At 39.7% G+C, this 27746-nt stretch overlaps 2 protein-coding genes across 5 annotated transcripts; both read right to left on the bottom strand.

Annotated features, from left to right (window-relative positions):
- Positions 1 to 2501: 2501 nt before the first annotated feature.
- Polg2 (DNA polymerase gamma 2, accessory subunit) lies at positions 2502 to 17904 on the bottom strand. 3 transcript variants are annotated; one of them, XM_005328216.5, is made up of 8 exons: positions 17173 to 17904; positions 13183 to 13309; positions 12954 to 13059; positions 11780 to 11953; positions 7200 to 7340; positions 7002 to 7082; positions 5073 to 5173; positions 2502 to 2719 (listed from the first exon to the last, which is right to left on the bottom strand). In XM_005328216.5, the coding sequence occupies exons 1-8, from the start codon at positions 17729 to 17731 to the stop codon at positions 2554 to 2556; spliced, it is 1455 nt and encodes a 484-aa protein (XP_005328273.1). In that variant the 5' UTR covers positions 17732 to 17904; the 3' UTR covers positions 2502 to 2553. The 3 variants fall into 3 exon arrangements, with proteins under 3 accessions (XP_005328273.1, XP_077898000.1, XP_077898001.1); XM_078041874.1 differs by having other exon boundaries at positions 5067 to 5173; positions 17173 to 17901; XM_078041875.1 differs by lacking the exon at positions 5073 to 5173 and having other exon boundaries at positions 17173 to 17903.
- A 2663-nt stretch (positions 17905 to 20567) lies between these two features.
- Positions 20568 to 27677, bottom strand: Ddx5 (DEAD-box helicase 5). 2 transcript variants are annotated; one of them, XM_040268581.2, is made up of 14 exons: positions 27540 to 27677; positions 27072 to 27250; positions 25706 to 25871; positions 25320 to 25416; positions 25092 to 25225; positions 24905 to 24970; positions 24542 to 24683; positions 24297 to 24457; positions 24027 to 24199; positions 23392 to 23502; positions 23140 to 23201; positions 22983 to 23042; positions 21501 to 21725; positions 20568 to 21272 (listed from the first exon to the last, which is right to left on the bottom strand). In XM_040268581.2, the coding sequence occupies exons 2-14, from the start codon at positions 27113 to 27115 to the stop codon at positions 20869 to 20871; spliced, it is 1845 nt and encodes a 614-aa protein (XP_040124515.1). In that variant the 5' UTR covers positions 27116 to 27250; positions 27540 to 27677; the 3' UTR covers positions 20568 to 20868. The 2 variants fall into 2 exon arrangements, with proteins under 2 accessions (XP_040124515.1, XP_005328274.1); XM_005328217.4 differs by lacking the exon at positions 27540 to 27677 and having other exon boundaries at positions 27072 to 27305.
- Positions 27678 to 27746: the final 69 nt, after the last annotated feature.

The raw sequence follows: 27746 nt of genomic DNA, 5'->3' as shown, positions 1-27746 counted from the left end.
AAATGAACAATATGCCCACTCTCTGCTCGAATGGTCCCCTCCTGTCCCAGTGGTTTCCAACCTCCTCAATGTGGCCCTCGTGGAAGGATGTGCCCTCTCAGGTCTCATCTCCCACCTGTCTCCCCTTTGCTCACTCCTGCCTTCCTGGCTGGCTCTCTGCTCTGGGGTTATTCCAGGCCTTTCCTCTATCTACAAAAGGGCCTAGGTGCCTCAGTCCCTCTGTCCAGAACACATCATAAGGCTGCTCCTTGGCATCATTCCTTCTCAATTTTCTGACCACCTTTGTAGAGCTCCCTGCCCAGCTGTTACCCAGCACGTCACCTCTCCACTTCTATCACTCATCTAGAAGGCCTTCCTGGAGTCCCTACCTGCTCCTTGTCTCACCTGCTCCTGCTGGGAGGTCCCCGACACCTATAGTCTTTGTGAGTGAACAAAAATGCAGTCGTCCCTCAGTATCTATGGGGATTGGTTCCAGAATCCCCCTTGGATACCAAGATCCACAGTTGTGCACAGAACCTGTGCACATCCTCCCCTGTGCTTTAAGTCAGCTCCAGAGTATGCACACCCGAGACAAGTAAATTCCAACATACAGTTATGTAGGGAATAATAACAGGGCAGGGGAGCATGTTTATACAGATGCAAGATTTTGTGTCCCCCACCCCACCCCCGAGTACTTTTAACCCACGGTTGGTTGAACCCATGGATGGGAATCAACCTATGGATAAAAGGCCTATGTAAAGATGTAATAGGTCAGTGATTCAGGAGAAACACACAATCCTGATATTTAAATCGAGAAAATTTCTATGCTTCTTCACATGAGGACGTACTATAAATATAGCAGGCCACTGTCTCCAAGAACATTCTTATAGCTAAGTCAACAATGAGTTTCAGGACTGTTTTTCTGTTCCTCATCCCCAGGACTGGAGGTTGAACTCAGGGGTGCTCTACCACAGAGCTACATCCCCAGTCCTTTTTATTTTGGGGGACAAGATCTTGGTAAGTTGCCCAGGCTAGTCTCAAACTTGTGATCCACCTGCCTCAGCCAATGAATAGCTGGGATTTCAGATACACACCACTGCACCCAGCCTCATAGGTTTCTAACATGTTTCAATAGAGAGCAATGTGTTGAGGCTGGGGATGTGGCTCAAGCAGTAGCGCGCTCACCTGGCATGTGTGCGGCCCAGGTTCGATCCTCAGCACCACATACAAAGATGTTGTGTCTGCTGAAAACTAAAACATATTAAAAATTCTCTCTTTAAAAAAAAAAAAGAGAGCAATGTGGCTTAACATCAATGAGGAGAAAAAATTTAAAGTCTGTAAATTTTTACTTTGTGAAAATATTTATGAGGGCTGGGGTTATGGCTCAGCGGCAGAGCACTTACCTAGCACGTGTGATGCCCTGGGTTCGATCCTCAGCACCACATAAGAATAAATATTTATGAGCATGAAAATTCATTAAAAGCATCTGGGTTGGGGGAAGTTCTGTCAAAAAGAAACAGTCCAGCTATGTAGCTCTCAACCTAATAAGGTTTTCTACTAAGGCAGACTAAAATGTCATGAGGGGATGTTTTGGGGGTGATGAAAATGTCCTGTTGTCATTGTGTTGGTAGTTACTTGTCAAAACTTATCACTTGAAATAGGTAAATTTATTTTTATGTAAATTATGCCCCTCCCCTGTATTAGGGATTGAACCCAGGGTGCTTTACCACTGAGTCATAGCCCCTGCCCTTCTTGAATTTTTTATGTTGAGACAGCTACTCAAGAGGCTGAGGCAGGAGGATTGGAAGTGTTAGGCCAGCCTCAGCAACTTAGCAAGACCTTGTCTCAAAATAAAATAAAAAGGGCTGGGGATATAGCTTAGTGGTAAAGTGCCTCTGTGTTCAATCCTTAGGACTACAAAACACCCTTTTTTTTTTTTTTTTTGATACAAAAACCCATGGTCAGACAGTAAGATAATACTGTACTCCAAGGGATAAGCTACATTTTACTAAATCAGTGCATTCTCATTTCCTTAGATGGTGACTGATCTTGGACCAACTGCCACATGGCCCAATTCTGATCAATGAGATGGAGAGATCTTCTGATTGCAGTGACTAGGAAAGCTCTTATTTTCATAACTAAAATGGGAAGACTCTTCACTGGCTAGCTCTTGTCTCCTTGACTTTCCTAATTAGAAGGTGGACAAGAAGGCTGGAAATGCAGCAGTCACCTGTGATCAGGAGGCGACAAGTCAACATACTATAGATGGTGGTCAACCCAGTGCCTAGGTCCCTAACTATACAGAGTTACACTAGTTTTAGATGGTCTGTCCCCAGCATTTCTTGTTATATGAGAAAAACAAACCTCAAATTGCTTAAACCAGTATAGTAGGATTTTTGTTTCTTGTAGCTTAACATATTCTTGATATGATAAAACACATCAAAAGTATATTAATAAATGAATCAAAGAAAGCACCAAAAAATGTCTACTTCTTAGTGCAAAGGGACTAAAAACAATCCAAATGAACATAAAACAACCAAATTAGGAGAGTATTTATTATACAAATGTGAAAACCTATACATTCTTAGCTGATGACATATACTTGATTAAAAAATCTTTTAATTTGGATATATGCATCATTTCCTTCATTGTGGTATCTCTATTTCTCAGATGTATTAATCCATTCTCCAAAGTAGTTTCGGTAATCAAAACTGTGAAGAGGATACTCATTTCATCATACCTAAGAAAAGAGAAGTTCAATAGAACACATGAACTCAAATACACAAACCCACAGTGCCAGCTTCAACCACAGCCCTGCCACTTCCAACTCAAGGTCAGGGCCTAAGAGCTGAAGCAGATAAACCCAACTTTTTTTGTTTCCGAATCATATTCAAAGCAAAATTCCTAGAGCTTGTAATGGATTGTAATTGAGGAAGTCTTGAGAAACTAAAACCAGAAACATAAACATCGGCACCTCAACACATCATTTGGTGTGATATGGATGAACCTCATAACCCCCACAGCCTTTGGAACTTGGCTGTAATTCAAGAACAATGATTTTAAAGTCTAGTATAATAAACAATGTTATAGTAAAGATCAGGTGTACAGCAAATTATACCAACTACACGCATTCTTTATAACTTATAGCTTTGCTAATAGAGGTTGTAGTTCATTAATCACTGAATATATCTACACTGGCCTTTCTGCTCAGCAAGCTACACTATCTCATTAAATGCTTACTTCCTTTGTAGAATTCCATCAAAAACTATTTTATCTATTTAGTTATTTGTTATCTGTTTTAGATTCTAGCTTCACAAAACCAAGACCAGGGAACTTTGTCTTGTTCAGTATCAAAATGCATAAGGCATAGTAGGTATTTAATAATAAATACATGGATAAAAATACGTGGGGACAAAAGCCGCATAAATAACAACAATACTTGTTACATCCGCATGACTCAAAGGTAAGGTTCTAGAACCTGTGAGGACTGGAAAGTTCAATGTCTTCATTTGATATATGATAAAACCATTAGTTGCTGTTTCTAAAAATAGAAAGCTATTTTTTGCAGACATTATCCAGAAGGTAAATTTTAAGGAGTTCAGAATACAAACTTTCAGATCACTTTATCCAAAAGACATATATTCAACACAAACAGTAAAAAATAAATAAGTAAATAAAAATACACCCAAAAGAAAGAAGAATGAATCATTTTTATTAATAAAATAGCAGAACTAGCAAGACTAGATAAAGGGAGATCAATTAGGAGATGAATCCAATACTACACAAAAGATACTGGTGACCTTAACTTGGATGACCTTAACTATAAAGACAGAGATGTGAATTTGACATCTATTTAGGAGGCAGGCTGACATCTTTGGTGCACCTGGGTTTTGACCGCAACCTGTCACATGAGGTCAGGTGTGGAAATTTCCACTTGTGAAACGTCAGCACTCAAAAGTTTCAGGTTTCAGAACATTTCAGATTCTGAATTTTCAGGTTAAGGGTGATCAACCAGTAACCAGTTTCAGTCTTGAGCAATCTGGTGAGCAGAGATGCCAATCCCTGAGAAGACTAGTTCTCTCTGCTTGGGTAGAATTCTCTTCCACTTAATCTCAGAATGAGCCAAGGAAAGGCATCATCATGTTCCTTGAGTTCTGATTCAACAAATGCACCTTATGTATGTAATGTCATCCCTAATGGATAAACTGAGGTACACATACTTCATGACATGAAGCTTTAGAACTGTACACAGCATGCGCTCAAATGTACCTTCTGTTCCCTGCTATAGCAATTAACCCATTTTGTCCCCTCATCCCAGAGGTGAAACTTGAATTGAGTAACAGATATACCACCATATACGGCAACTTTTAAATAACTATTATTTTTCAGAGGTCTACAGAGTCTTTGAGAAAAGTAATAGATGAATGAATATAGTGTTTAAAAAATATAATTTCCAGGAGCTGAAGTTGTAGCTCAGTGGTAGAGTGCTTGTCTCATATGTGTAAGGCAATAGGTTTGGTCCTCAGCATCACATAAAAATAAATTCATGAAATAAGGTATTGTGCCCAACTTAAAAAAATTATTTAAAAATATATAATTTACATATACATTTGTGAAAATATATATAAGATATGTAAATTCTAGATTATGATTTCCAACCAATTTAGTATACCTGTGTCAATTTTGTTGAAATATTTGCAGAATTGAGAATGTGGGACTTAATAGGTTTATTAAAGGGCACATGGCTCTATAAAAGGGACAATAAGGAATAATTTTAAATTACATATACATTTCGAGTTTTATTTCAATTGTCATTAACTAAAGACACATGTAATAACTGAAAAAAACACATTTCTTTTTTTTTTTTAAAGAGAGAGTGAGAGAGGAGAGAGAGAGATAGAGAGAGAGAATTTTTTTTAATATTTATTTTTTAGTTCTCGGCGGACACAACATCTTTGTTGGTATGTGGTGCTGAGGATCGAACCTGGGCCGCACGCATGCCAGGCCAGCGCGCTACCGCTTGAGCCACATCCTCAGCCCCATTTCTTTTTTTTTTTAATTTTTCTTATGCAAGGAAAATAACTCACTCTTACTTTGAATAAAGCTGTTCCAATGAAGATGGCAAGGTTTCCAAGTATCCAGGCCACACTGAAATTCCACTTTCTAGTAATTCATTATATAGCCCTTGACAAACCTGAAGAAAAATATAAAGACCTCAAATAGAAAGAAATAAAAAAGTGTCCTATTTTTGTGAAACCACAATTCACAAATCACCTTCTTCAGTCTCTAAGTCCAGGTGAAGTGGTGCACACCTGTAATCCAGCTACTTGGACAACCTGAGGACAATCTAGACAATTCAGGAAGACACTGACTCAAAATAAAATGAAATAATGAGGCATTAATATCCCATATTAATTTTTAAAAAAATTTTATAGATATATTTAGAGTTGATTTGAGGATGCGAGAAGCATTCATCTTACCTCTAGAGAACTTTACACCTTTGGATAAGCCTCGTGGGGTGTGGGTGGGGGGGGAGATAAAAGGTCTGGAGTCAGTTTTATCCTGGTCCATTCTAATCCCACTTTTGCCACTATGTGAGTTATTTTCTTTTTGCCTTTCCGGATCGATTCTCTGTCCTTTCTTGTGTCCTTTCTGTGTCCAGGCAAGGCTGACCTCTTTGGACTATATTACTCTAGCTCTCTCTGACCCTCTGGCTTCTGTTGGGTCCACATATTAATGTTTATAATTTACATACTGTGTACTTTATAAAGTGCATACTTCCTCTGAAAATAATTTGCATAATAAATGCAAATCTTCTGAGAGATATTTTATATCAAATGATTTTTAATCACCATTATCATTCAAAACAAACCCAATTAAACTAAAACTGGTTCTGTCAGATAAAAAACAGGTCCAAAGAGCAATGTTAACTCTCAACTCATGTGAGAGGTGAAAATTGAGCCCTAGGATTATGCTACCATTATCAAAGAGAGAGAAGAGCCAGGAGGATAAAATGTGAGAAAAACTTGTAGCATGGAATTCCAGAAGCCAATCACAGAAATGTTCCAAAAGAATGAACTAGTTTTTATGGAATGCTGGAGACAAAGTCTGACTGCAAATGGAAAAGTAATGACTATTAAATGACACAGTGGACCTTACTTCTTCTCAATGAGCAGGAGAGCAAAGCAAAACAAAGGAAAATTTATAATGGCCAGCACTGGCTTTGTCCCCTGGACACTTCAGACACAGGGGCTTTGGCCATACCCACTTCCCCTCCTGTGACTATCAAAAATGCCTCCAGATATGACCAAATGGGGTCCCTGAGAGCAGTTTCTCAAACCCTAGGAACTTGCAAGCTGCAAGGGCGTGCAGCACAAGCCACAGTCCTTTTTGCTGGCTCACTACTGCCACTTTACAGACCTCACCAGAGAGGCCGGGTGGGTCTCAGTCCTGGACAGAAATGATGACTGCTAAAAGAGGAATCTCCCCCCCAAAATGAAATCCAAGCCACTGGTTTTTCTCAATAATATTTAATCATTAGACCAAGACAGGTAAGAAAAACCAAAATCACTGATCTAGAATCTCTGCTTATATCAACAAGCATTAAGATAAAATGGAAAGAAATAATCCATTAGACATCTGTATACATATTTTAATTGCTAAAATTGTGGGTTTTTTTTTTTTGTTTTTGTTTTTTTTGTGATGCTGGGGATTGAATCCAGGGCATTGCAGACAAGCTCTCAACCACTGAGCTACATCACAATCCCTAAAACTATATAAAATCATTAAAATATGAAACTGAGTGGGCATGACTTCAACAGCAAAATCCACTGAATTGTATTCAGCTTCCTTTATACCATAGTTCAACTGTCTGTAATTAACCACAGTATTTACCCACAGTTCAATACTTAATTAAAACATTTCAAAAGTAAGCAAATAAAAATAAAATTTCAAGTGGCAAGCTACCAAATTTACTTGGAGTAAGAGTCATAATTAAAATCACAGCTTGCAGGTGAACTTACTTGTCTTAGCTCCACGGTAGGGCCTCTTCCCACATCCAAGGCCACCTTTACAGGGACTAAGCAAGGGTGGAGCTTCAGGACCTAAGGCAATTAAAAGTCACAAGCAAAAGGGAGGAAAAGGGCACAATTAACATAAAAAAAGGGAAAAAGTTCCCTAAGTTTAGTTTCCCAAGTCCATCTCTGAAATATCAAAAGCACCTTTCTAAGAAGGATTTTCTTCCTTGCAAAGGAGTTCTCGGTGAGCTGGAGAGAATCATAGAGGTAGGCTAGCACGCCTCGGTCCAGATCCCCACTTACAGACAGGACACAAGGTACCACATTTTTCCGTCCATCTCGGCCCTTCACAGAAAAGACTAAAGTTGTCACATTAACAGAACTCTTTATTAAATTTATATATTTCAGAATTATATGATCAGAATACAAACTTAGGAATTCAATTCCCAAAGCATCCCATCTGGACCAGGCCTATGCTAGGCACTGGGCACAAAGATGATGGGGACACATTCTGCACAGGGAGTTCAGATTTCACCAGTGGATCCCAGGCAGCAGCCACTCACAGTCAGCTGTGAATCTACAACACAACAGTGCTGGGCTCTGCACCCAGAATGGATGGACTAAGCTGGAGTGGAGCAAGTGCCACCTTTTCTCAGTGCTTCCTAGGTGAATGGTAGCTAGAAAGGGAACACTCTAATAAACATCTCTTAAGAACTTGACTTTTGGTTTAAAGCTGTAATTATGAATATAAAATATAATAAATACATTATATACATCAAGTATTGATATACTTATTTCTCTCTTTTAAATTGAAGAATCATTTCAAATATGAAAAATATTCAGTTTAAAAATTTTCAAGTTTTAAAACAGTTCTTTTTTCTTTTCTTCCTATTATCATTGTTTAATGTGGATATTTGTTATTATTATTTTTTTCCTGCAGTGCTGGGTATTGATCTTAGGTCCTCTCATACATGTTAGGTAAGTGCTTTACCACTAATGTACATCCCAAACCCTTTATATATTTTATTTTGAGACAGTCTTGTCAAGTTGCCCAAGCAGGCCTTGAACTTGCCATTCTCCTACCTCAGCCTCCTGAGTAGCTGGGTTTATAGGTACATACCATTGCACCTGGCTGTGATTTTTTTTTTTTTTTGAATGCTTAAAAACAACAACCCTCTTGAAAGTATTTATAAAACTAGTTGAGGACAGCTCAGAATTTGTGCCTTTTTGTCTGTATGTGAATAAATGCTGTACATTTTGCAATACAAAAACAAAACAAAACAAAACAAAAAAACCCTCAACTTCTTTTAATTATCCAAGATCAAACAGTCTTCATTAATACACATACATACAGACATTTGAATTACATGATACTTCAAAGATTAAAAACTTGCCCTCAAAGGGCATTGAGCTTTCTGATATCTAATCTAACTCCATTAAGAGTTGATGTCTTTCACACATTTATAGAACTGATATTGAGTAAGATAATTCTGAGGCACTGCAAGAGAAAGCCTGCTTGTTATTAAGTATTAAGAATGTTTTGTTTTCTAATATTTTAAAACTGAATATCTATGGATGTCAAGCTATCCAATGGTAATTGGTCTTAGCTAGAATATCTAATATTTGGTTTCTCGTATCTTCTATCTTAACTGTTCTTCAGCCTTCACTGAATTGCTTTACTGTTCTGCTTTTTGCAATGCTGGGAACTGAACCCAGAGTCTCACGCACACTAGGCAAGTGCTCTACCACTGAGCAACATTCCCAGCTCTCAAAGCTAAACACCAAATGGCAGAAATTCTACTTAATAATTTACAATACGTTCACCTAATGATGAATAATTCTGTCAACTACAGAAATAGAAGAATAATTCCATGGAAGAGCAAAAATTGTGCAGTAGAAAATGTTTCATTTGTGAAAATTACTCCAATAAAGAATATCATGAGGGGCAAGGGTTGTGGCTCAGTTGATGGAGTGCTTGTCTAGCATGTGTGAGGCACTGGGTTCAATTCTCAGCACCACATATAAGTAAATAAATAAAGGTCAATCAACAACTAAAAAAAATTATTATTATTATTTTTTAAAAGAATATCATGAGCTTGGTACAGTGGCACACACCAATAATCCCAGCAATTCGGGAGTCTGAGGCAGGGAGGATTGAAAGTTTGGGGCCAGCCTCAGCAACTCAGTGAGGCCATAAAGCAACTTTGAGAGGTCTTCTCAATATAAAAAATTAAAAAGGGATTGTAGCTCAGTGGTTAAGCACCCCTGGGTTCAATCCCCAGACCAAAATAAAGACTATCATGTGACTAACAGCCATGATATAAGATCATCCTTAAATCACTATTCACAAATTTGAATTGGTCTTTGTAATAATTAATGAAGTAAGTTTCATTTGAGAGTTGAAACACCCCAAAATGAAGTATGACCTTAGTGGAATTATGTAAAATGTTCGTGAATAATCTAATTATTTATTAGGTATCTTATTCAAATTTCAAAATTAGTCAGCTTTCTATTTGTTATACATGAATTATAGATTGAGCATTCCTAATCTGAAAATCAAAAACTCAAAATTTTTTGAGTACTGACATGGCACCACAAGTAGAAAATTCCACACCTGGCCTCATGTGATGGCTCAAAGTCAAAAAACCCAGGCACACGAAAATATTACCTAAAATTATCTGCAGTGTCTGTGAATGAGGTGAATGTGAACTTGAAATTAATTTCACCAGGGTATCTTATTTTATATATATGGCAAATATTCCAAAAACTAAAAAAAATCCAAATTCAGAACATTTCTAGTCTAAGGCATTGCAGAGAGGGCTACTCAACCCGTTCCTTTTCATCATCGGAGCCCTTTCAAGTTGCAGGCACCTTTTTTCCCTGTCAGACTATATTAGCCCCAATGGCACATAAAACTCCCACCCGTGCAAGTCAGAAAATCCACACGTTCAAACCTGGAACCACTTGAGCGATACAACACAGCTCCTCCTCGCCACAGGAGTGAAGTTTTAGAAGGCAGGGTCGCTTCTCTTAAGGGATTATGTCATCTGCTTAAATTTTAGAAAATTCTGTTTTACTTTATGAAGTAAAGGAAGCTCTGTTTCTCCCCCTTGCCAGGGCTGAGCTTTTAAAGTTGCTTGGTACATCCAGCCCAAGAGGTCAAGGGCCAAACTTGTGGCCAGCATGACTGGTAGAGGAGAAAGGAGACAGTGAACAGGGCCACACTTTTCTCCTTCCCTGTGCTCTGGTGAGAACACTAGGTGAGAGGCTGTAGGGCGAGAAAGCATATTCAGTATCCACTTTTCCAACTAGCCTCTCTTCCTTCTTCCTTCACATCCATCCAGGGTATGAGGGTGGAAGGATGGTGCATCTAGAGCTGAGCTTTGTCTAAACATGGTAGGGAGTTTGGTTACATAGGCCAAATGAAAAATAAGTGAATACACTGAAAATACTTGGAGCCAGGTTGCTGTCAAAGAAGAGAATTACAAATTAGCACAGACGGAAAACTAGAATAAACTCCATGGCATTGGGGTGGAATCTGAAGAACTAGTATGAACTCCTAGATTTTAAGAGATACAAACACAGAGGTTAAGTGTGTAAATACACACATATGCAATCATCCACAACATTTCCTACTTGTACCCAGGATAGGGCCCCAAGCACTGATTTCTGGTTATATGGAATATACCTCATAGCAAAATTGGTTTTTAAAATACATTATTCCTTTAATAGGAAATGGCTGACTTCATAGCTAAATAAAGAAAATATAAAATGAACTTCATATTTTTATGACAATTTGTTATAAAAAGGTGAGAAAGTGCTAATAGAGATGATGATGGAACATGTCAAAAGGACATTGGAAGGCTGGGGATGAGGCTCAGTGATAGAGAGCTTGCTTCCCATGCATAAGGCCCTGGATTCAATCCCCAGCACAGGGGCGAAAAGTAAAGGATACCGGAAATGTCTAGGACAATTTGGGAATGAAAATCAATACTGACAGTAATAGATTGGACCCTATCATAAAAATAGAAATCTGTGAATCCATACCAATACAAGAAAACGAATAAATGGGGAAAGAAGAAAAGTTCTCCCCTATAGTATATTGCTGACCAATAAATGTAGAAGGAATAATGAAATTGGTATTAAAAAAAACATTTGACGATCCTCACAGTGATAGCTTATCTGGGCAAAAATGATGGATGGATGCAGCAAAATTTAGGGACAAAAAACTATCTGCCACCAAGGACTTATTAACACATTAACAAATACAAAATATTTATTAGCATTAGAGAACTCTGGCAGATACCATCTGAACCAAGAGATTAAAGTCAGCATTCTCAGTGATGTACTGATGCCATGTGCCTCCCAATGGGGTGTGACACAAACCAGACAAATCCACTCCAAGGTCATTCTACAAAGCAACTAGCCTGCACACCTCAAAAGTGCCAAGGTCATGAAAGATCAAGAAAGATAAAAGAAACTGTTCATCTGAAGCAGACTATACAACACACGTGATCCAGATTAGATCCTGGATCTATAAAGGTCCTCACCAGGCCTACCAGTTGAATCTGAAGGGTTCTGTGGAATGGATAGTAACAATGGATTGCTGCTAATTTCCTGACTTTGATGGCTGCACTGTGGTTTATATAGAGGTCACCTGAAAAATACACACTGAAATATTAAAAGGTGATGGGACACCAGGTCTGCAATCATTCTCAAATGGTTCAGAAATGATCACAGAGAATCTGGGTAAAAAGCACACAGGAGCTCAAGGAAAAACGTACATGTAATTTAGACACATTTCCAGGATACTTGCGTAGGAGTTCTTGATCCCCTAGATTCCACAGAGTTTCTATTGGCTCCTTTCCCCAGGGAAAATTGTAGTAAAGTTTGTTTCCTTTACGTCCCTCTTCATCCTGACAATCACTGCTGCTGAAATTAGATGGACTCATGGCAAACTGGAAAAGAAAGTTTGTTTCATTAACTTTTTACCACTAATCCCCTAATTAGTCCTAAGAATTAAAGTTGCCTAAGACACTATCCAGCAACTGACTGAAACCAGTCAAGTCCCAAGTAAAACTTCTGAAATTTAATTAAGTATGAGTGAGTATACTGCTAAACATACTCATTTTTAGTCTGAAAGAACAGGTGAGAAAAACTATTGATGCTACTTTTTGTAGCCAATGAATAAGAGGGAATTTAAACATGAACTAAACCGGATAAAGAAAAAAGTATGGTCACCATTCTTATCCTTCTGTAAAGTGCTTGGTTATTTATGATTTTTCCGTTTAGGTTTGGGATTTTTAAAAGTTGGGAAAAGGTAAGACTACAGCAATACAAAACCCTTCAACTTTTCATTATATAAAAAACTTGATTTTAAATTATAAAAACCATTTTGACTAACATGGAGCATTCACAGAGATAGGAAGCAAATGCTGACGCTGTGAAAGAGGAAAGGGTCGAACTCTCCCCAGAGAAGAATGGCAGGTGAGGGGTTTAAATTCTACCTTGTATGGTTCTCTCAGTACTGGGGATTGAACCCAGGGCATCAAGCATGCTAGGAAAGTGCTTTGCCACTGAGCTACCCCCTACTCCCCACAAGCTCTTTTTGAGTCAGTGCCTGCTAAGGTGCCCCGTCTGAACTTGAAACGCTTCTGCCTCAGTCTTCTGAGTAACTGGGACTACTAGAGTGCACCACCATGCCTGGCTTGAACTCTAATTTCTTATCAACAACAGTATCTGAGCTCAAAAAGTGTCTTTACCAAAGAAAGTCTATAATCTGAACAATGAAAGTCATTACAAAAAAATTTTTATTTTTATTTGTTGATTTATTATAGCTATCTCTTACAAATATAATGTAGCTACATCAAATCTAAGTTCATTTGTCACACAGAAAAGCATTACTTTTGACACATTAAGATGATTTACTTGTTAACTATAAAGTTATAATTGTAGTACCTTTCTCCACCACAGGAGTCGATGACGCAACCAGAAATCAAGCCACTGGCTTGAAGTCCTTGCAGAAGTAAACCATACTAGTGAAGCTTCAGTCCTCTCACCAATTCTTTAGACATCAAAAATATCAGAGTTAGCTCATCAGAAAATTTTATAATTTATCCAAAAGTGGAAATATCTGGTTCTTGACTATTTTTAAATACAAGGCTAGGTTATTTGCCATATTTTGTACCTTTTAACACCACTAGGAATCTGCTTTATTTCAGAAACAGGATGAAAACAAACTCCAATCTGAGCGAGGCCATAAGGTAGCCTCTTGTTTACCAGATCCAGGCAATTAGCATACTGCTCCAAGGCACCTGTCAAAAAAAACACCAGTCATGTATAAATTCTACTCCAGAAATCCTTTTTTTTTTTTTTTTTGTGGTGCTGGTGATTGAACCCAGGGCCTTGTGCATGCAAGACAAGCACTCTACCAACTGAGCTATATCCCCATTCCTCAAATCATTTTTATCTGTAGACAAACTAATAGTGTAATGTTAACACAGCAGTGTAAGTAGCATGGAGCTAATGAAGAGAAATCTTAAATTACCACTTAATTTTTGGTAGTTTCCCCCAAACTGTTAGTTTGAAGATTTTCAAATCTGTAAGAAAATTGAAATAGTAGACACTTGTATATAATGAACACCTGCATACCTCTTCACTTAAAATCATCAATAATCAACATTTTCCCTAGTTTTCTTTTTCTTATTCTCACCCAAACACTTCAACATGCAACTCCTATAAAACAAAAACTACTCTCGGCTTACCTTTATTACACCTAAAAATTAACCACAGTATCATTCAGCACATGGTTGATATTTTTTTAATATTTATTTTAGTTGTAGTTGGACACAATACTTTTATATTATTTATTTATATGTGGTGCCAAGGATCGAACCCAGGGCCTCCCATGCGCTAGGTGAGCGCTCTACCACTGAGCCACAACCTCAGCCCACATGGTTGATATTTTATTCTGTCACCCAAATTATCATTTTTTGCTCTTTTCTTTCTAATTAAGGTCCATGTACTGCATTTTAGGTTTCTTCAATCTTTCCACTGAGAAGACTTCCCAACTCAACTTTGCTTTCAATGACATTTTTGTCATTTGCTTTCTAATCCAGACTGTCATTCATTATCTCACATTTGTAATTTGTCTACTGTTCTTTTTTTTTTTTTTTTTACACATATATTTATTTATTTTTATGTGGCTCTGAGGTTCAAACCCAGCACCTCTCATGTGCTAGGCGAGCCCTTTACCACTGAGTCCCAGTGCCTATCTACTGTTTTCTTAAGACTGAATTTGAGCTAATTATTTTTAGCAGGAAAGCACACATTATTCCAATACTTACACAACCAAATTTGATTATTTAGTTAAGGTAGTAAGTATCTACTCCCCAATAATATCCTGCTTTCCAATAATATCCCACCTGATATTTTAAAACAAATCCTTTTTCTACCCCTTCTTCTCTACCCTTGGCTTCATTACTTTTTTTTTTTTTAATTAAAACTATGGATCTGTAAGATTTATTTTACGTAGTGCGTTATGATCCATCGTGATCAATGTTTTTTAAATGCTCAATTTGTGCAAAATCAAGCTAGCTTCTGTGTCCCTTTGCTTTCTAGTCCCATTAAGTGTTCCAAACTCACCTAGTACTTTCCTTGCCCAAGACCTGGAATCAGCCACTTCTCCAAGCATTGGTTCATTTTAGAAATTAAGATCTTGGAGCTAAGTGTGCTCATTGCTATGGAATATCATTGCTTCTATGCTCTTTCAATAAAGACAGTTGAGAAATATGTAGTTTTACATGAGTTCATGCTGATATTCCCAGTTCACAATTAACATTACAGTTTATCCTTGCCTTCCTTTTTATTTTTGCCTTTTCTCTTACAGTGAAAATCTTGGTACCAATAACATTTACCTATTTGTTTTATCCTCTAATATACGTTAAATAATTTCAGAGTTAGAATTATAACATTTCTACTTAGAATTGTAAAAAAAGTTCTTTGTGCACTCAGAATACATCTCAGTAAATTACAGCACTGTATGTTACCTGATTTGGGGAAACTAAGTTGTAATGAGAGATACTGGTCAAAATTTTGTTAAAATCTGTGTAAAGACAGAACATTACCAAGGCAGAAAGGAATGTGAGGGTCCAAGATCTGGAAAGTAGGGAAGAACAGAGAGGTGAACTAAATATTTAGTGATGCTCTTCAAATTCCCCAAGTAGCAGAGCATCCTGCTGAATGCTGTTACTGGGAAATACAAAACTTGTTGTTGGTGACCCACCAAAAAAGAGCAGGCCTGGTAAATACCCAATTTTTACTGGGGACACCAATAGGACTACACACTAGAGGTGAAGATCTGAAGCCACATCCCTCATCAGCTGAGTTCCTGATTGTGTTAAGAAGATATGCATCACAAGGTTTGGGAGACTGAGGCAGGAATATCACAAGTTCAAAGCCAGTCTCAGCAACTTAATGAGGCCCTCAGCAACTTGTCTCAAAATAAAAAGGGTTGGGGATGTGGTACAATGGTTAAGTCCCCCTGGGTTTAATCTCTGGTATCAGAAAAAAAGAAAGAAAAAAGAAGCTATGCACCCCACTCCCTCTCTGCATTTGCCAGAGCAAAAGTATATCCTCCCAGGAAGAAACTACCACCTGTAACTTCAATTTATCTCTACAACTTTTTATGTATGAATTACCTAGAATATCAGAGTCCAAATGACTAAAAGCTCAGAGAGAAACAGATAATAAAAATAGATACAATAGAGTTATTAGACATGAACATTAAAACATGGTTAATGTGTTGAAGAAAATTGATGACAAGATGGGGAAAAGGTCTAACATAATTAGTCACATATAGGCATAAAAATAGGGCAGGGCAGTATTTGGAGACAGAATGGCTAAGAAACTTTTAAAAACTTATAAGTAGAGGGTATCACAACAGTTCAGATATGGGATGGAAGGGCACAAAGGCACTTGGAACAGAAAAAAAAGGCAAACTGGGAAACTTTAAGCTAAAAACACTAGACAACTAAGGAACTGGCAGTTAAATCAAGTAAGTTTCCTAACTAAATAGATGCTCAAATGAATGGATGTCTCATTTTCTAATTCTGTACCTGGAAAGACCATGCTTCCATTTAACAGACAGGAAAGAAGATGATCTGTTTCCTGGTCATAGTAAATGAGCAGATAGTGATTCAACATCCCAAAGTAAAGCCATCATGAAATAAAGTGTTATGAATAGAAACCATCATACTGATGACCAATTTTTTAAAATACTTATTTTCTAGTTTTAGGTTGACACAATACCTTTATTTTATATTTATGTGGTGCTGAGGATGGAACCCAATGCCTCATACATATTAGTTGAGCACTCTACCACTGAGTGACAACCTCAGCATCTGACCAGTTTGTTTTTATTTACTTTATTTCATTAAAAAAATCTTTAAATGGATACAATATGGGCATAACTATGGATGTTTACGATATTTTAAGTTACTCTACAGTACTAAGATGGCAAGGACAGTTTCACAAAAATAAGACCCTATGGCAGCAAGTACGTCCTGTAAAGAACCTGAGGTCCTTTTTTCTTTCAGAATTTTGGCATTATGTTGTGTTTGACTTTAAAGGCCAACGATGCCCCACAAATTACTGTGTATTCACTCAACAATTACTTATATAGCTTGATTAGTCTTAAGAGTTGGCAAACTCAAACATTACCTAAAGGGTCAAACCAGTCTGCAGATCTGTTTTCAGTAAGATTAATTTGGGGAGAAAGGATGAATTTTTCCTTTTGCTCAAGCGGGAAAAGAAAAACCTTTTGATTAGTCAATTAGGTAACTGTGGAAATATTTGTAAACATTTTTGTTAACAATGAGCAAATGGTTCAAACACTTGATTGAACTCAGCTCTTAATTCTAGGCTATTCAATTGAGCTGTAAAAGTATATGGGGTTGCTCGGTGAAACTGAGAGCATTACTAGCTTCTTCCATTCAAATTCTTTAACAGTAATAATTCCATGGACCAATTTGCTCCACGGACCACTTCAATGAGGTGAGACCCAGATGACTTCCTTTGCATGGGGAAAAAAAAGGACCAGATGCAATCCCCAAACTTAGTGAGATTGCCTTTCTACCCCAAACCTGTTTTTGAAGCATGAAATCGTGAAGAACCATACCGTGAAGAAGATTCTCCCGGAGTTTCCCAGAAGTTTTTAATAAGTTCTCAAGAAATGCTACTAGCTGTTCCTTACTCAGTTCTTTGTCTTGCAAGATTTCTCGTAGAGTTTCTGCCGAAACTAACCTGAAGGCGCCGTCTCCCGGAAGTGAAGGGCCTGGTTGGTGGTGGACGGCGTCCACCGCGAAGACCTGCTCCCTGAACACCACCACCGAGGACCACCATTCTGCGGCCAAGTTCTTCCGCAGCTCTATGCCCAAAGGTCCAAAACCCGGGTGGCACCCGCTCAGAAGAGAATCTCGGCTAAGCTGCTGCTTAGTTCCGCTAAGAAAATGCCTTCTCTGACAAACCTCCACCAGCGCCTCACTCTCTGCAGACTCGGTGGCTTCCGTGTCCTCGCAGCCCCTGGCGAGCTCCGCGTGGGCGTTGGGGTGCCCTCCGAGGGAGCCACTCCTTTCCGCCAAACGCTCGGCTTGTCCCCCTTCTATTCGACCCCCAAACCCAGACAACAGACACCTGCAGACTTTTCGGCAGGCCCTGATGGCTACATTAGAGCGCATCTCCTTCAAGAGTTAAAGGGCACGATACCCCATCACTGTGAAGAGCCCAATAAACTGCCACAAACTGTAGGGGACGACGCCGCAGGCGATGGAAACGAGCATGCGCTGGAAGGACCCGCCTCCGGAAGTGAATCACTGCATTGACAGCCACTTCCGGTTTGCCCCGCCCGGTGTTGCTCACGGGATCTTTACCGTCTACCTACTGTAGTGTAGTAGCGCCCGCCCCCCGCCCCGGCTCCCCATCTGGCAATTGCTGGTCATTGGTCCTTTATTCACCCGTATCTCACCTACTTTTCACCAGCGTCCTGCAGTCACTTGAGAACTTTAACTTCCATACTTTGAAATCCGGAAATACGACCAAAATTTGTGTTCTCCAAATCACCATTTAAATAAACTATTTAATCTTAGGTGTCTACAAAAATAAAATTTGGCTTCCATTTTTAAAAAGGTTTTAGCCAGACTCAGTGGTGCATGCCTGTACTCCCAGAGGCTCGCGAGTTCAAAGCTAGCCTCAGCAAAAGCGAGGTGCTAAGCAACGTAGTGAGACCCGTGATGTAAGGTCAGTACCGGTGATCAAAAGCCACAGCTCAGTGGTCGAATGCTCCTGAGTTCAATCCCCAGTAATCTCTCCCCCCAAATTAATTAAAAAAAATTTTTTTAAGCATTTATGATGGTTTAGACCCAGACTTTCCGGGCAAATGCTGCCGGTAGAAAGCTCCTGGAGTTGTCTTGAATTGAGCTCCAGCCATTTTTTAAAAAAATACTTTTTAGTCAATGGACTTGGGTGCCAAGATAAGAACCTAGTGCCTCACACATGCTAGGCAAGCGCTCTACCACTGAGCTATGACCCCCATCCCTCCAGCTGTTTTAAAAAAGCCCTCCCCTGATACAGAACCCCTAATGTACAAGCAGCTTTTTTCGAAAGGGGATGTTTGCCTGGGTTTAGACTCCCAAGATCAGACCCCTCAACCACCTACCTAGCAGACATGTGATGACTTTACAATCACTTTTTGAACAGGAAGAGACTTTAATTGCTTAGTGGGAAAGTACAGCCAGAGATAAAAAGTCGCTGATTCCAAACTTCATTTCCTAATAGCTTCCTTTAGGTGGTTCTGGAAAGTTTTAAGATTAATAGGCCCAGTAGAGAGTAACAAGCTACATTTCACTAGGTTCCAAGGAAGGGGCTGTTTACAAAGGGTAGTCATTTAGCAATTCAATTAGTTATATTGGGTTGTTGCTGGGCTGGGTGGCACATAATTATAACGCCAGCAACTCAAAAGGCAGGATGTTTTTGAGGCCAGTTAGCCAGTCCTTGTCTCCAAAGGGATGAGGACGTTTGATCATGAAAAAGTTGTAGGACAGGCTCAAGAAATAATTCCTTACAAAGTGGGTGTTAACAGATGGGGGAGAGAGAAGGTAAACAATTATAGTAATAAATGTTCTTCTACACTAATTCACTAAGGAAGAGGCTTCTTCGCAAATAAATAAGGAAGAGAATGGGGAGGGAAAAAAATCACATTTATTAAAGACAACCACAGGCTGGACACAACACACATGCTAAAAAGTGGACTGTGTTAAAAATTCAAAGGTAAATGTTTTTTTTCACAGTCCCACAATCACTTCCATGTTTACAAATTAAAAAGGCTCATGTTAAAGACATTAAACAATAAATATGTAATAAGTGCTCCAACCTATCCCAAAAGCTTTTTCTAAGTTAAAAATCACAAGACTAACCCATGCCATTGAAAACTATTCAGGCAGGGTTCTAGAGGCTGAATCCAATTTTCAATCTTTATTAGTCCTAGAAATACCACTCCCTATCCCAGCCCCCACCCTAAGCATGTTCTCATTTTACATTTTAGAGGTAAGGCATTAACATCAAAGCCTCAACTTAATCCTCAGAATTTAAATGAAGACTCCTTTAGACTTTCAAAATTCTGAGGTAAACATATACCAGACCCTATAGGGAAGTAGTCATTGGTAAAATTAGAAAGGTGGGTGAACCAAAGTTAACTCTAATACTATCCCCTGGATTTTTTTTTTCTTTTAAAGCAATAATCTCTAGAATCTAACATGAAGACTTGACCCTTATAATTCACTGTGCTTTTGGTTATGTTGCCTCAGATTAAACAGTTTGATGAGGTTTCCCCCGTTAAGAGTATGAATAGACCTTACAGTTTGAAGACCTCTAGAACTCCCTGAATTATGAGGACATTCATGACTCTCAGTATGACCAAGATACCTGAAAAGTCTTTAAAGACTAGAATCTACAAGTAATCTGCACTAAGGACACTATGCATATTCAATCAGTAAAGACTCAGTTCTCAGGCTTAAATGTTTGTTGTTCACAATACAGTCAAGAGCATGAAAGTTTTTTTTTTTTCGTGGTACTGGGGATTGAACCCAGGGCCTTTTGCACGTGAGGAAAGTACTCTATATAACCCAGCTGCTGATATAATCTTTTTGAAAAAGCAAGTTATTTGAAGCTCTTTATAGATTTTGCAAAAGAACAGTCATATATGTTTGTTCCAATTCCATACAGGTGATTCTATTACTACTGTTTTTTCATCTTAACAAATAAGGAACACAGGCTATTAAAAATGACTCCCTGATGTTGGAAGCTTACTGACAAAGCTTTTATACAATTTAGTCTAAAAAAATCATAAATTTACCTAAATCAATCCCATTTTAAAGGGGCCTCTTGATTCCCATTTCCCAATGGAAAAAGCAGTCATTTTAGATTTTTTTTTTTTAAAAAAAGCAAAACCAAAAACCCATACCATCTAAGCCAAGTTTTACATGACAATGTGTAAAATAAAGTACAATTTCCACTTAATTCAGTCTTCAAATATCTTTTATTGGAAGGCCATGCATCGCCTTCATTTATTGTATTTCAAATCACTGTACAGTTACTTTTGTGAAAACACTGCCTGCATTTTCTAGTACAAAAAAAACCTAAAAATTGTTTCAGGAATGTAGAGAAATATCCAACTTAAATAGCGAAAAAGTGCACCATAATTACTGCTGCACTGCAGTCATTTCTGCATTTCCCATGTTTCTTAAATAACTATCGTCTGATAACACACAATATAAAGAGCAATTATGAAAAACAGACATTTACATATACTTCTAAAGTCTTATTGAGAATATCCTGTTGGCATTGGATAGCCAATCATAGGTGCAGCTGCAGTAGCAGGATATGCATATGCCTGTTGGTTCATACCATTGTGCATATTTGGAACATTACTTCCATATTGCTGAGTGCTATCATAACCATTCTGGTAAGTCCCTGTTGGATTACCAGTCCTAAAACTGGTCTGTATACCAGCAGACACAAAATTACTTCCAAAGCTCCCATTGGTATAATTTGCAGCACTGTAAACACCATTCTGAGTTTTTGCCCCAAAATCTCTCTTAAGCAGACTAGAGTAACCTCTGTCATAATTTTCCCTGTCTCTAAAGGTATTAAATCCACCCCTTTTGCCCGCAGAGTATCTGTCCCGACGGTCATCCTTCATGCCTCCTCTACCCCTGGAACGACCTGTTAAGAAAATAATTGCAAATTGATCAATTAGGTCTATGGAACAAATTATTGCTAACACAGAAAGAATTGGGTAGCTCTATTCATGCTAGGCTTGAAGTGAGTTTTACAATTTCACAACAGAAATTTCAAAATTTTACTCACCCTCCGGGTTCCATTTAAGTGGATTTGTAGATAGCAATGTGATCCCAAAACTACCCATATTTCTTATTGAAGGTTTAGCCTTACCTGAACCTCTGTCTTCGACCAACTGAAGCAACTTGGGATTAATTGCTTGATTAGCTTCACGAAGCACAGAGATAAGGTCGCTCACTTGCTTTATGTTATTAGGTGTAAAGAAAGTGTATGCTGTGCCTGTTTTGGTACTGCGAGCAGTTCTTCCAATTCGATGAATATAATCCTCTGAGGAGTTAGGGTAGTCATAATTGATGACAAATTTCACATCTTCCACATCTGTAAGGTGTTGCAGTGTGGCAAAATAGCAATGTACGGAGTTTTGCACACCACAACAGCCAGACCAAAAATAAAAAGTTAGACAATTGTATTCCCAAGAAGGTACGGGCTGCAAAAAATACAGTTAAAATGGTTATCCATTCCCTGTAGGAATACCATTGAGGTTGAAAAAAAAAAAAAAAGCAAAAAAAAAAAAAAAGCACATGTCATCTGTACAGGTCATTGCCCACCCAGTGATAGCACCTGTCGAAAGGAATATGTATTCTCCCTAGCATATTCCCAAATCGGCAAGTCCCCTTACAGATCATCAAGTGACATCTGAATGCTTCTGCGCAGTAGGGCCACTTATAGTTTCACAGCAACCTCTTCATGTGCTCATTTTGAGGACCTTTGAACAAAAACGTACAAGGTCCTTTGCATTACACACTCATCAGAAGTTCAAAATTCGGGCCACACTGCTTGTCTTGCCAAGACCTTACAACCGCAGCTGCAAGAAAAACATACCTGTCCCCCAAAAGTTGTTTTTATGCACTGTGTCTCGTCTAGGCAAGCGCTTCCAAGAAGCCAGGATTCACTTGAGAATGTGTCTCTCTCTGGCAGGTCTCGACATGACGACTACTGTGTAGGTGAGGGAGGAACTTTCAAAGCACTGCTTTCTTTTCCCACTGACTAAGTGTGAGAAGTTGCTCCTGCTCTAGGTCTCATGTGCCAGTACTCACCAATTTGTAAAAGGCTTAGTACCTTTTAAAGCTGCTCTCTCCATTTCAAACTTGAACAAAAATTTCATTGAACATTGAAGTTTGGAAATATTTCTTCGACATTTCAGCAAACTCACTGAAACTCAAAGACCCACAGATCACAGTAAACATTTGGAAACAATGCTGTACCATGGCAATCATGCAAAGCATGGGACAGAAGAAATACCACGGCAGTGAACTGTGAGGATAACTTCCATTTTTTTCCCCCGGAGAGAACAGTTTATGGGGCAGAGATGGTATGTTCTGCCCTTTGAAGATTACTGGCACACTTTCAGCTTTTCACCTCTCTAATCGACTGGAAGCAGCCAGCCGATCACTAGTCCTCCATCCCCCTCGAGTCCTCCGATTGTCATGCCTAGGCCTTGCCACAAAGACTGCACCTTTATGTGAAAAAAACTTGGAAAAAATGCAGAGGTTAAAGAAAGCAATAAACTTTCTTTAAAAAAACTACATGGAGATCTTCTGGAAAACCAAGCCATGAATGCGAGTTTGTACTAACCTAGCCCTCTGGAGGCCACATCTGTAGCAATCAGAATAGGAGCTTTTCCGTGTTTGAATTCTACAAAGGAAGGCATATATATATATATATATAAAACCATTAATCTGAGCAAAAAAATCCAAATTAATAAGAAAATTTCTATATATTAAATACTTACCATTTAGAACCCAGTCACGTTCCTGTTGACTCTTGTCACCATGGATACCCATGGCAGGCCACCTAAATTAAAAAGCTACATTAGCAGACTAACATTTAAAACCTGAGGCAGATTCTAGCATTTCTGGTAGCTCTTTCATTTCACCAGAAATAAGATAATTTTTTTTATCTCATGATCCCCATAAATGAAACCCAAGATTCATCACTTGCATTTTCTTAAAATTATTTCAACTGAGGAAGCCCACTTACTTACCCATCTCTCCTCATTTTTCTAGTAAGCTCATCACATCTTCTTTTGGTTTCAACAAAAACAATGGTTTTATTCTCCTTCTCACTCATGATCTCTTCCATCAGGCGAATAAGTCTGGAGATAAAGGAAAAATTATGCATTTTAAAAAGCAGATCAGGGCTGGGGATGTGGCTCAAGCGGTAGCAAGCTCGCCTGGCATGTGTGCGGCCCGGGTTCAATCCTCAGCACCACATACAAAGATGTTGTGTCCGCCGAAAACTAAAAAATAAATATTAAAAATTCTCTTAAAAAATAAATAAATAAAAAGCAGATCAATGGTGATAGGTACACATTTACATTCTGAAATAAAAAAGGAAACATCTACTATAAACCACTTATTCTGCCCTTGGTCCTTAAAGTAATCCATGGGATGCATTAGTTTCCTTATAGGAATATTATAAATTTGATTAGCCAATTATCTTAAAGGATACAAGAAATTTTTAAGGATTGGCAGAATAATTTTAAACAAATACATTCATATTATCAAGTTAGTCACTTTTTAGAAAAACTATTTTTTTTTTATAGGTGGACACAGTATCTTTTTCTTGGATACCTTCACTGCATAAGATTTTTATAAGAATCAAAAATAAAATACTAACTTTTCATCCTTTTCTACGTCATGACATACATCCACAATCTGAAGAATGTTATGGTTTGCACTTAGTTCTAGTGCACCAATGTTTATATGAATATAGTCTTTCAGGAAATCTTCAGCAAGTTGCCTTACTTCTTTAGGCCAAGTCGCACTCCACATTAGGGTTTGCCTATCAGGCTGAAAAATGGGGGAGAGGAGATGAAATTGTAAAGATGATGAAATTGGAAAAAATGCAGAATTGAGTCTGAAAGGCAACATATACAAGGGTGCTTACTCTTATCTGATCCACAATCTTCCTTATTTGGGGTTCAAAGCCCATATCAAGCATCCTATCTGCTTCATCAAGGACAAGGTAGGTTGTTCTTCTCAGATTGGTTTTCCCACATTCTAAAAAGTCAATCAGTCTTCCAGGTGTTGCAATACAGATTTCCACACCTTCAATTAAATGGATAAATATAACTGTGATACCCAGAACTTATGTCACTGCTAAGGATGAGGAAAACGTTTTAAACTGCATACCTCTCTCCAAATCACGGATCTGTGGTCCCTTGGGAGCACCACCATAGATGCAAGTAGACTTCAATCGACAAGCTCTGCAGTATTCAGCAGCTACTTGCTGCACCTGCTGGGCCAGTTCCCGAGTTGGTGCCAGCACCAAGCACTAAGGAAAAAAAACAACTTTTTAAGCAGACTTGGATACTAGGTCTGTGAAGTTTTTTCTCTGGGTGGGAGAGGGGTACTAGGAATTGAACCAGGTGGATACTTGCTTCAAAATGCTAAATTTGTACTGGCAGTTTATTTATGCTTTATAATACTGTTTGCTACACAGCCTACCCATCTCCACAATATCCTTCTGGCCAAATATTTAAAAAATATACTCACAATAGGCCCATCACCTCTCTCTAGGAATGGCTGATGATTGATGTGAACGATGGCAGGCAACAAATACTATTGGAAAAGAAGGACCATGAAAGAACACATTAGAATGCTATTTTTCCTTTCCCTCCATTTTCCTTGGTATTTACCATCCAGTTAACCCAAAAGTTATAATGTAACTAAACTAACTTACAGACAATGTCTTTCCAGATCCAGTCTGTGCTACTCCAACCATATCCAATCCACTTAGAGCAACTGGCCATCCCTGAGCTTGAATTGCAGTGGGTTCCGTGAAGTTTTGCCTTGCAATCACGTCCATGACGTTTGCTGTCATCAATAAAATAATTTCAGTAAAAAAATTTTAATAATAAGAAAAAGGACGGAACACGAAAGGGGATGGAAACTGAGAACTAGCACTTACCAGGGAAGTTTGCTTCATAGAAATTCAGTACTGGCTTTGGACAGTTGTGACCTCTAACTGTAATTTCCTTGCTTCTTCTGTATGTCTCTACTTCTTGCTACAAAACAAATTAGGGCAGGTTAGTTAGACTCTAACTAAACCATCAAACAAAAAAACCTTATAACGGATCAAAGTTAAATTTAACTACATTCACATACAAAAACCCTATATAGCATTAAACCACCTGTCCTATTACACCCCACCTATTTTATGTGGAAAATTCAAAGCCACCTGTTTGCAAGTCATACCTCCTCCCCAAGTCAAAGAATTAACTCTCCCAAAACTGGAGCTATTTTCAAGATACCTATCAAATTCTGACTTACTAGAAACCATAAGAAATTACTCACTGCTGTGCGTCTAGCCAAATCAGGGTGTTCCTGGTAAAAATTCTTCTCAAATTTGGGCAACTCATCAAGGTTCCACTTCTTTTTAACTAGTTTCTCCCCAGGATTTCCAAACTTCTTTCCAGATAGGGGCCCTGCCCTACTCCCTCCAAATCGAGGTGCACCAAACCTGAAATTAGGGAAAAAAGTTATTTACATTTCCAAAATCCACAGGTTCGAATACACATTCACTTATTATTCCTTGACATTGGCTAATGTATCCTTATGCAGATATACAACCTGAGTCCTTCCTTAAGGATAGGCCCATCACTTCTCCTTAGAAACAGTCATTCTCTTGACAGCCACAATTGGCGTTGCATGTCTCACTTCCCCTGGTCCCAGTACACACTAAAGGGGCCAAACAACCTGGGATTCATAGGTGGGAAACTGGCTGCCCAAAAGGCAGAAGTTCAGATTACAAACGTAAACAACAGCTTGCATCTACTATTAGTCTTTCCCGCGAAGTTTAAGAATTACGTAGGAGAAAGACAAGAAGGAAGTAGCTTAACAACGAAGTTATTTTTACGGCTGTTTTCAAGCAAAGCAGCTTTGGTGTTGTTAGATAACGGGACAGCCCTAGTAGCCAAACGAGGAGGGTGTTCTCGGGGACAATCACGCAGGCGAACTGAAGTGGGGGAACCCCGCGGAAGAGCTCCCGACCAAGGTAGCAAAATTATATAACGCGAGGAAAAAGAGAAGGAGGAGCCGGCGACTACCGGGGGAGGAGTCCCGGCCCGGGCGGAGCCGGCCGGGCGGCGTTCCCGCTGGGGCGGCGCTTCCCCCTTTGTCTCGCATTTCTCTCTGCGCCACATTTTCTCGACGCTGCCATTTTGAGCTCCTCCGCCGGGCGGGGTAACAAAGGCGCCGCCGCCATGTCCAAGGCCGGCATTTTGTGTTCGCGGCGCGGACACGAGGCCCATTCCCCCGCGCTCGACACCCTCCCGCGCACCGATGGCCTCGCAAGCGGCCCCCCAACGCCCACACATTACCCGGCGCCCCCAAAACCCCTCCCGAAAGGCTGCACCTATCGGCGACGCCGTGGCTTCGAAGCGTCGCGCTTTCCTCCCCACGGAGAACGAATGTCCAGATTCCCCCCAGTTGCTAAATCCGAGGCCCCGAGGGCTCCCTACCCACCCCCCAGCAAAAAGCCATCTTGAAGACAATTAACTGGCAAATCCCTCCTAACGGCTTTTACCTGAATACCAAAATGGCGCAAGTCTTCTATTGAGGCCCTAGATGGGCCAAAAAGGCCGAGTCCCCAGCGCGCCGCCCCCCTCACCCCTTCCCATCCCCCACCCACCCGGCCTGACAGGTTAGTTCCCACACTCACCCTCGATCCCGGCCGCGGTCTCGGTCACTCGAATAACCCGACATGGCGTCAATGGTTGCGGTTGGCGGGGAACGAAATGAAGAGAATCGGGAGCGACGAGTCGCTGTTAGTGGCCTCGGCTACGACGAAGCCTTGAGGGGGCGGCAGCGGCGGAGGAACCGCGATGACAACAACTGGAGCTAAACGACCAGAGACCGGTGGAAATGAATGAGGTGCCGGCCGAGTCCCGGCAGCCGGTTTTATAGTCTGGACCGCCTCCTCCACCGCAAAGAATGCTGGGAGCCGCTCTATGACCTAATCACCCCGCCCCCCGCGCAAAGGCCGCAACGCCCGCTGGCGTTCCGGAATCCGCCATGTTCTCACCCCTCCCCCCGCGGTCGCTCCCTCACAGTTGCCCGGTTTTCGCCCCTTTCACGTCTGTGCCCATCTATCATTGGGTTGCCTCATCTTGCAGTCTCTTAACTTCACCTTTTTCTTGCCTTTCCACACGTCAAGCGAGCTACTCTGTTCTTTTTCAGGCCTAGCCAGACTATAAAAAGGCCAGCACAATCCAACCCACTCGCCCCACTTGGTGATGTTTACGTCTCCGCAAGAGCCCCCACGCCCATAACCAAATGAGGCGAGAAGGCGGAGCCTGATATTGTCACGTGACTACCCCATGGGGTGAGCGGGCCG

Source organism: Ictidomys tridecemlineatus, chromosome 3 (assembly GCF_052094955.1).
Source record: "Ictidomys tridecemlineatus isolate mIctTri1 chromosome 3, mIctTri1.hap1, whole genome shotgun sequence".
NCBI lineage: Eukaryota > Metazoa > Chordata > Mammalia > Rodentia > Sciuridae > Ictidomys > Ictidomys tridecemlineatus.
Note: the sequence above shows the minus strand (reverse complement) of the source record. Positions and strands in the feature narration are given on the sequence as shown.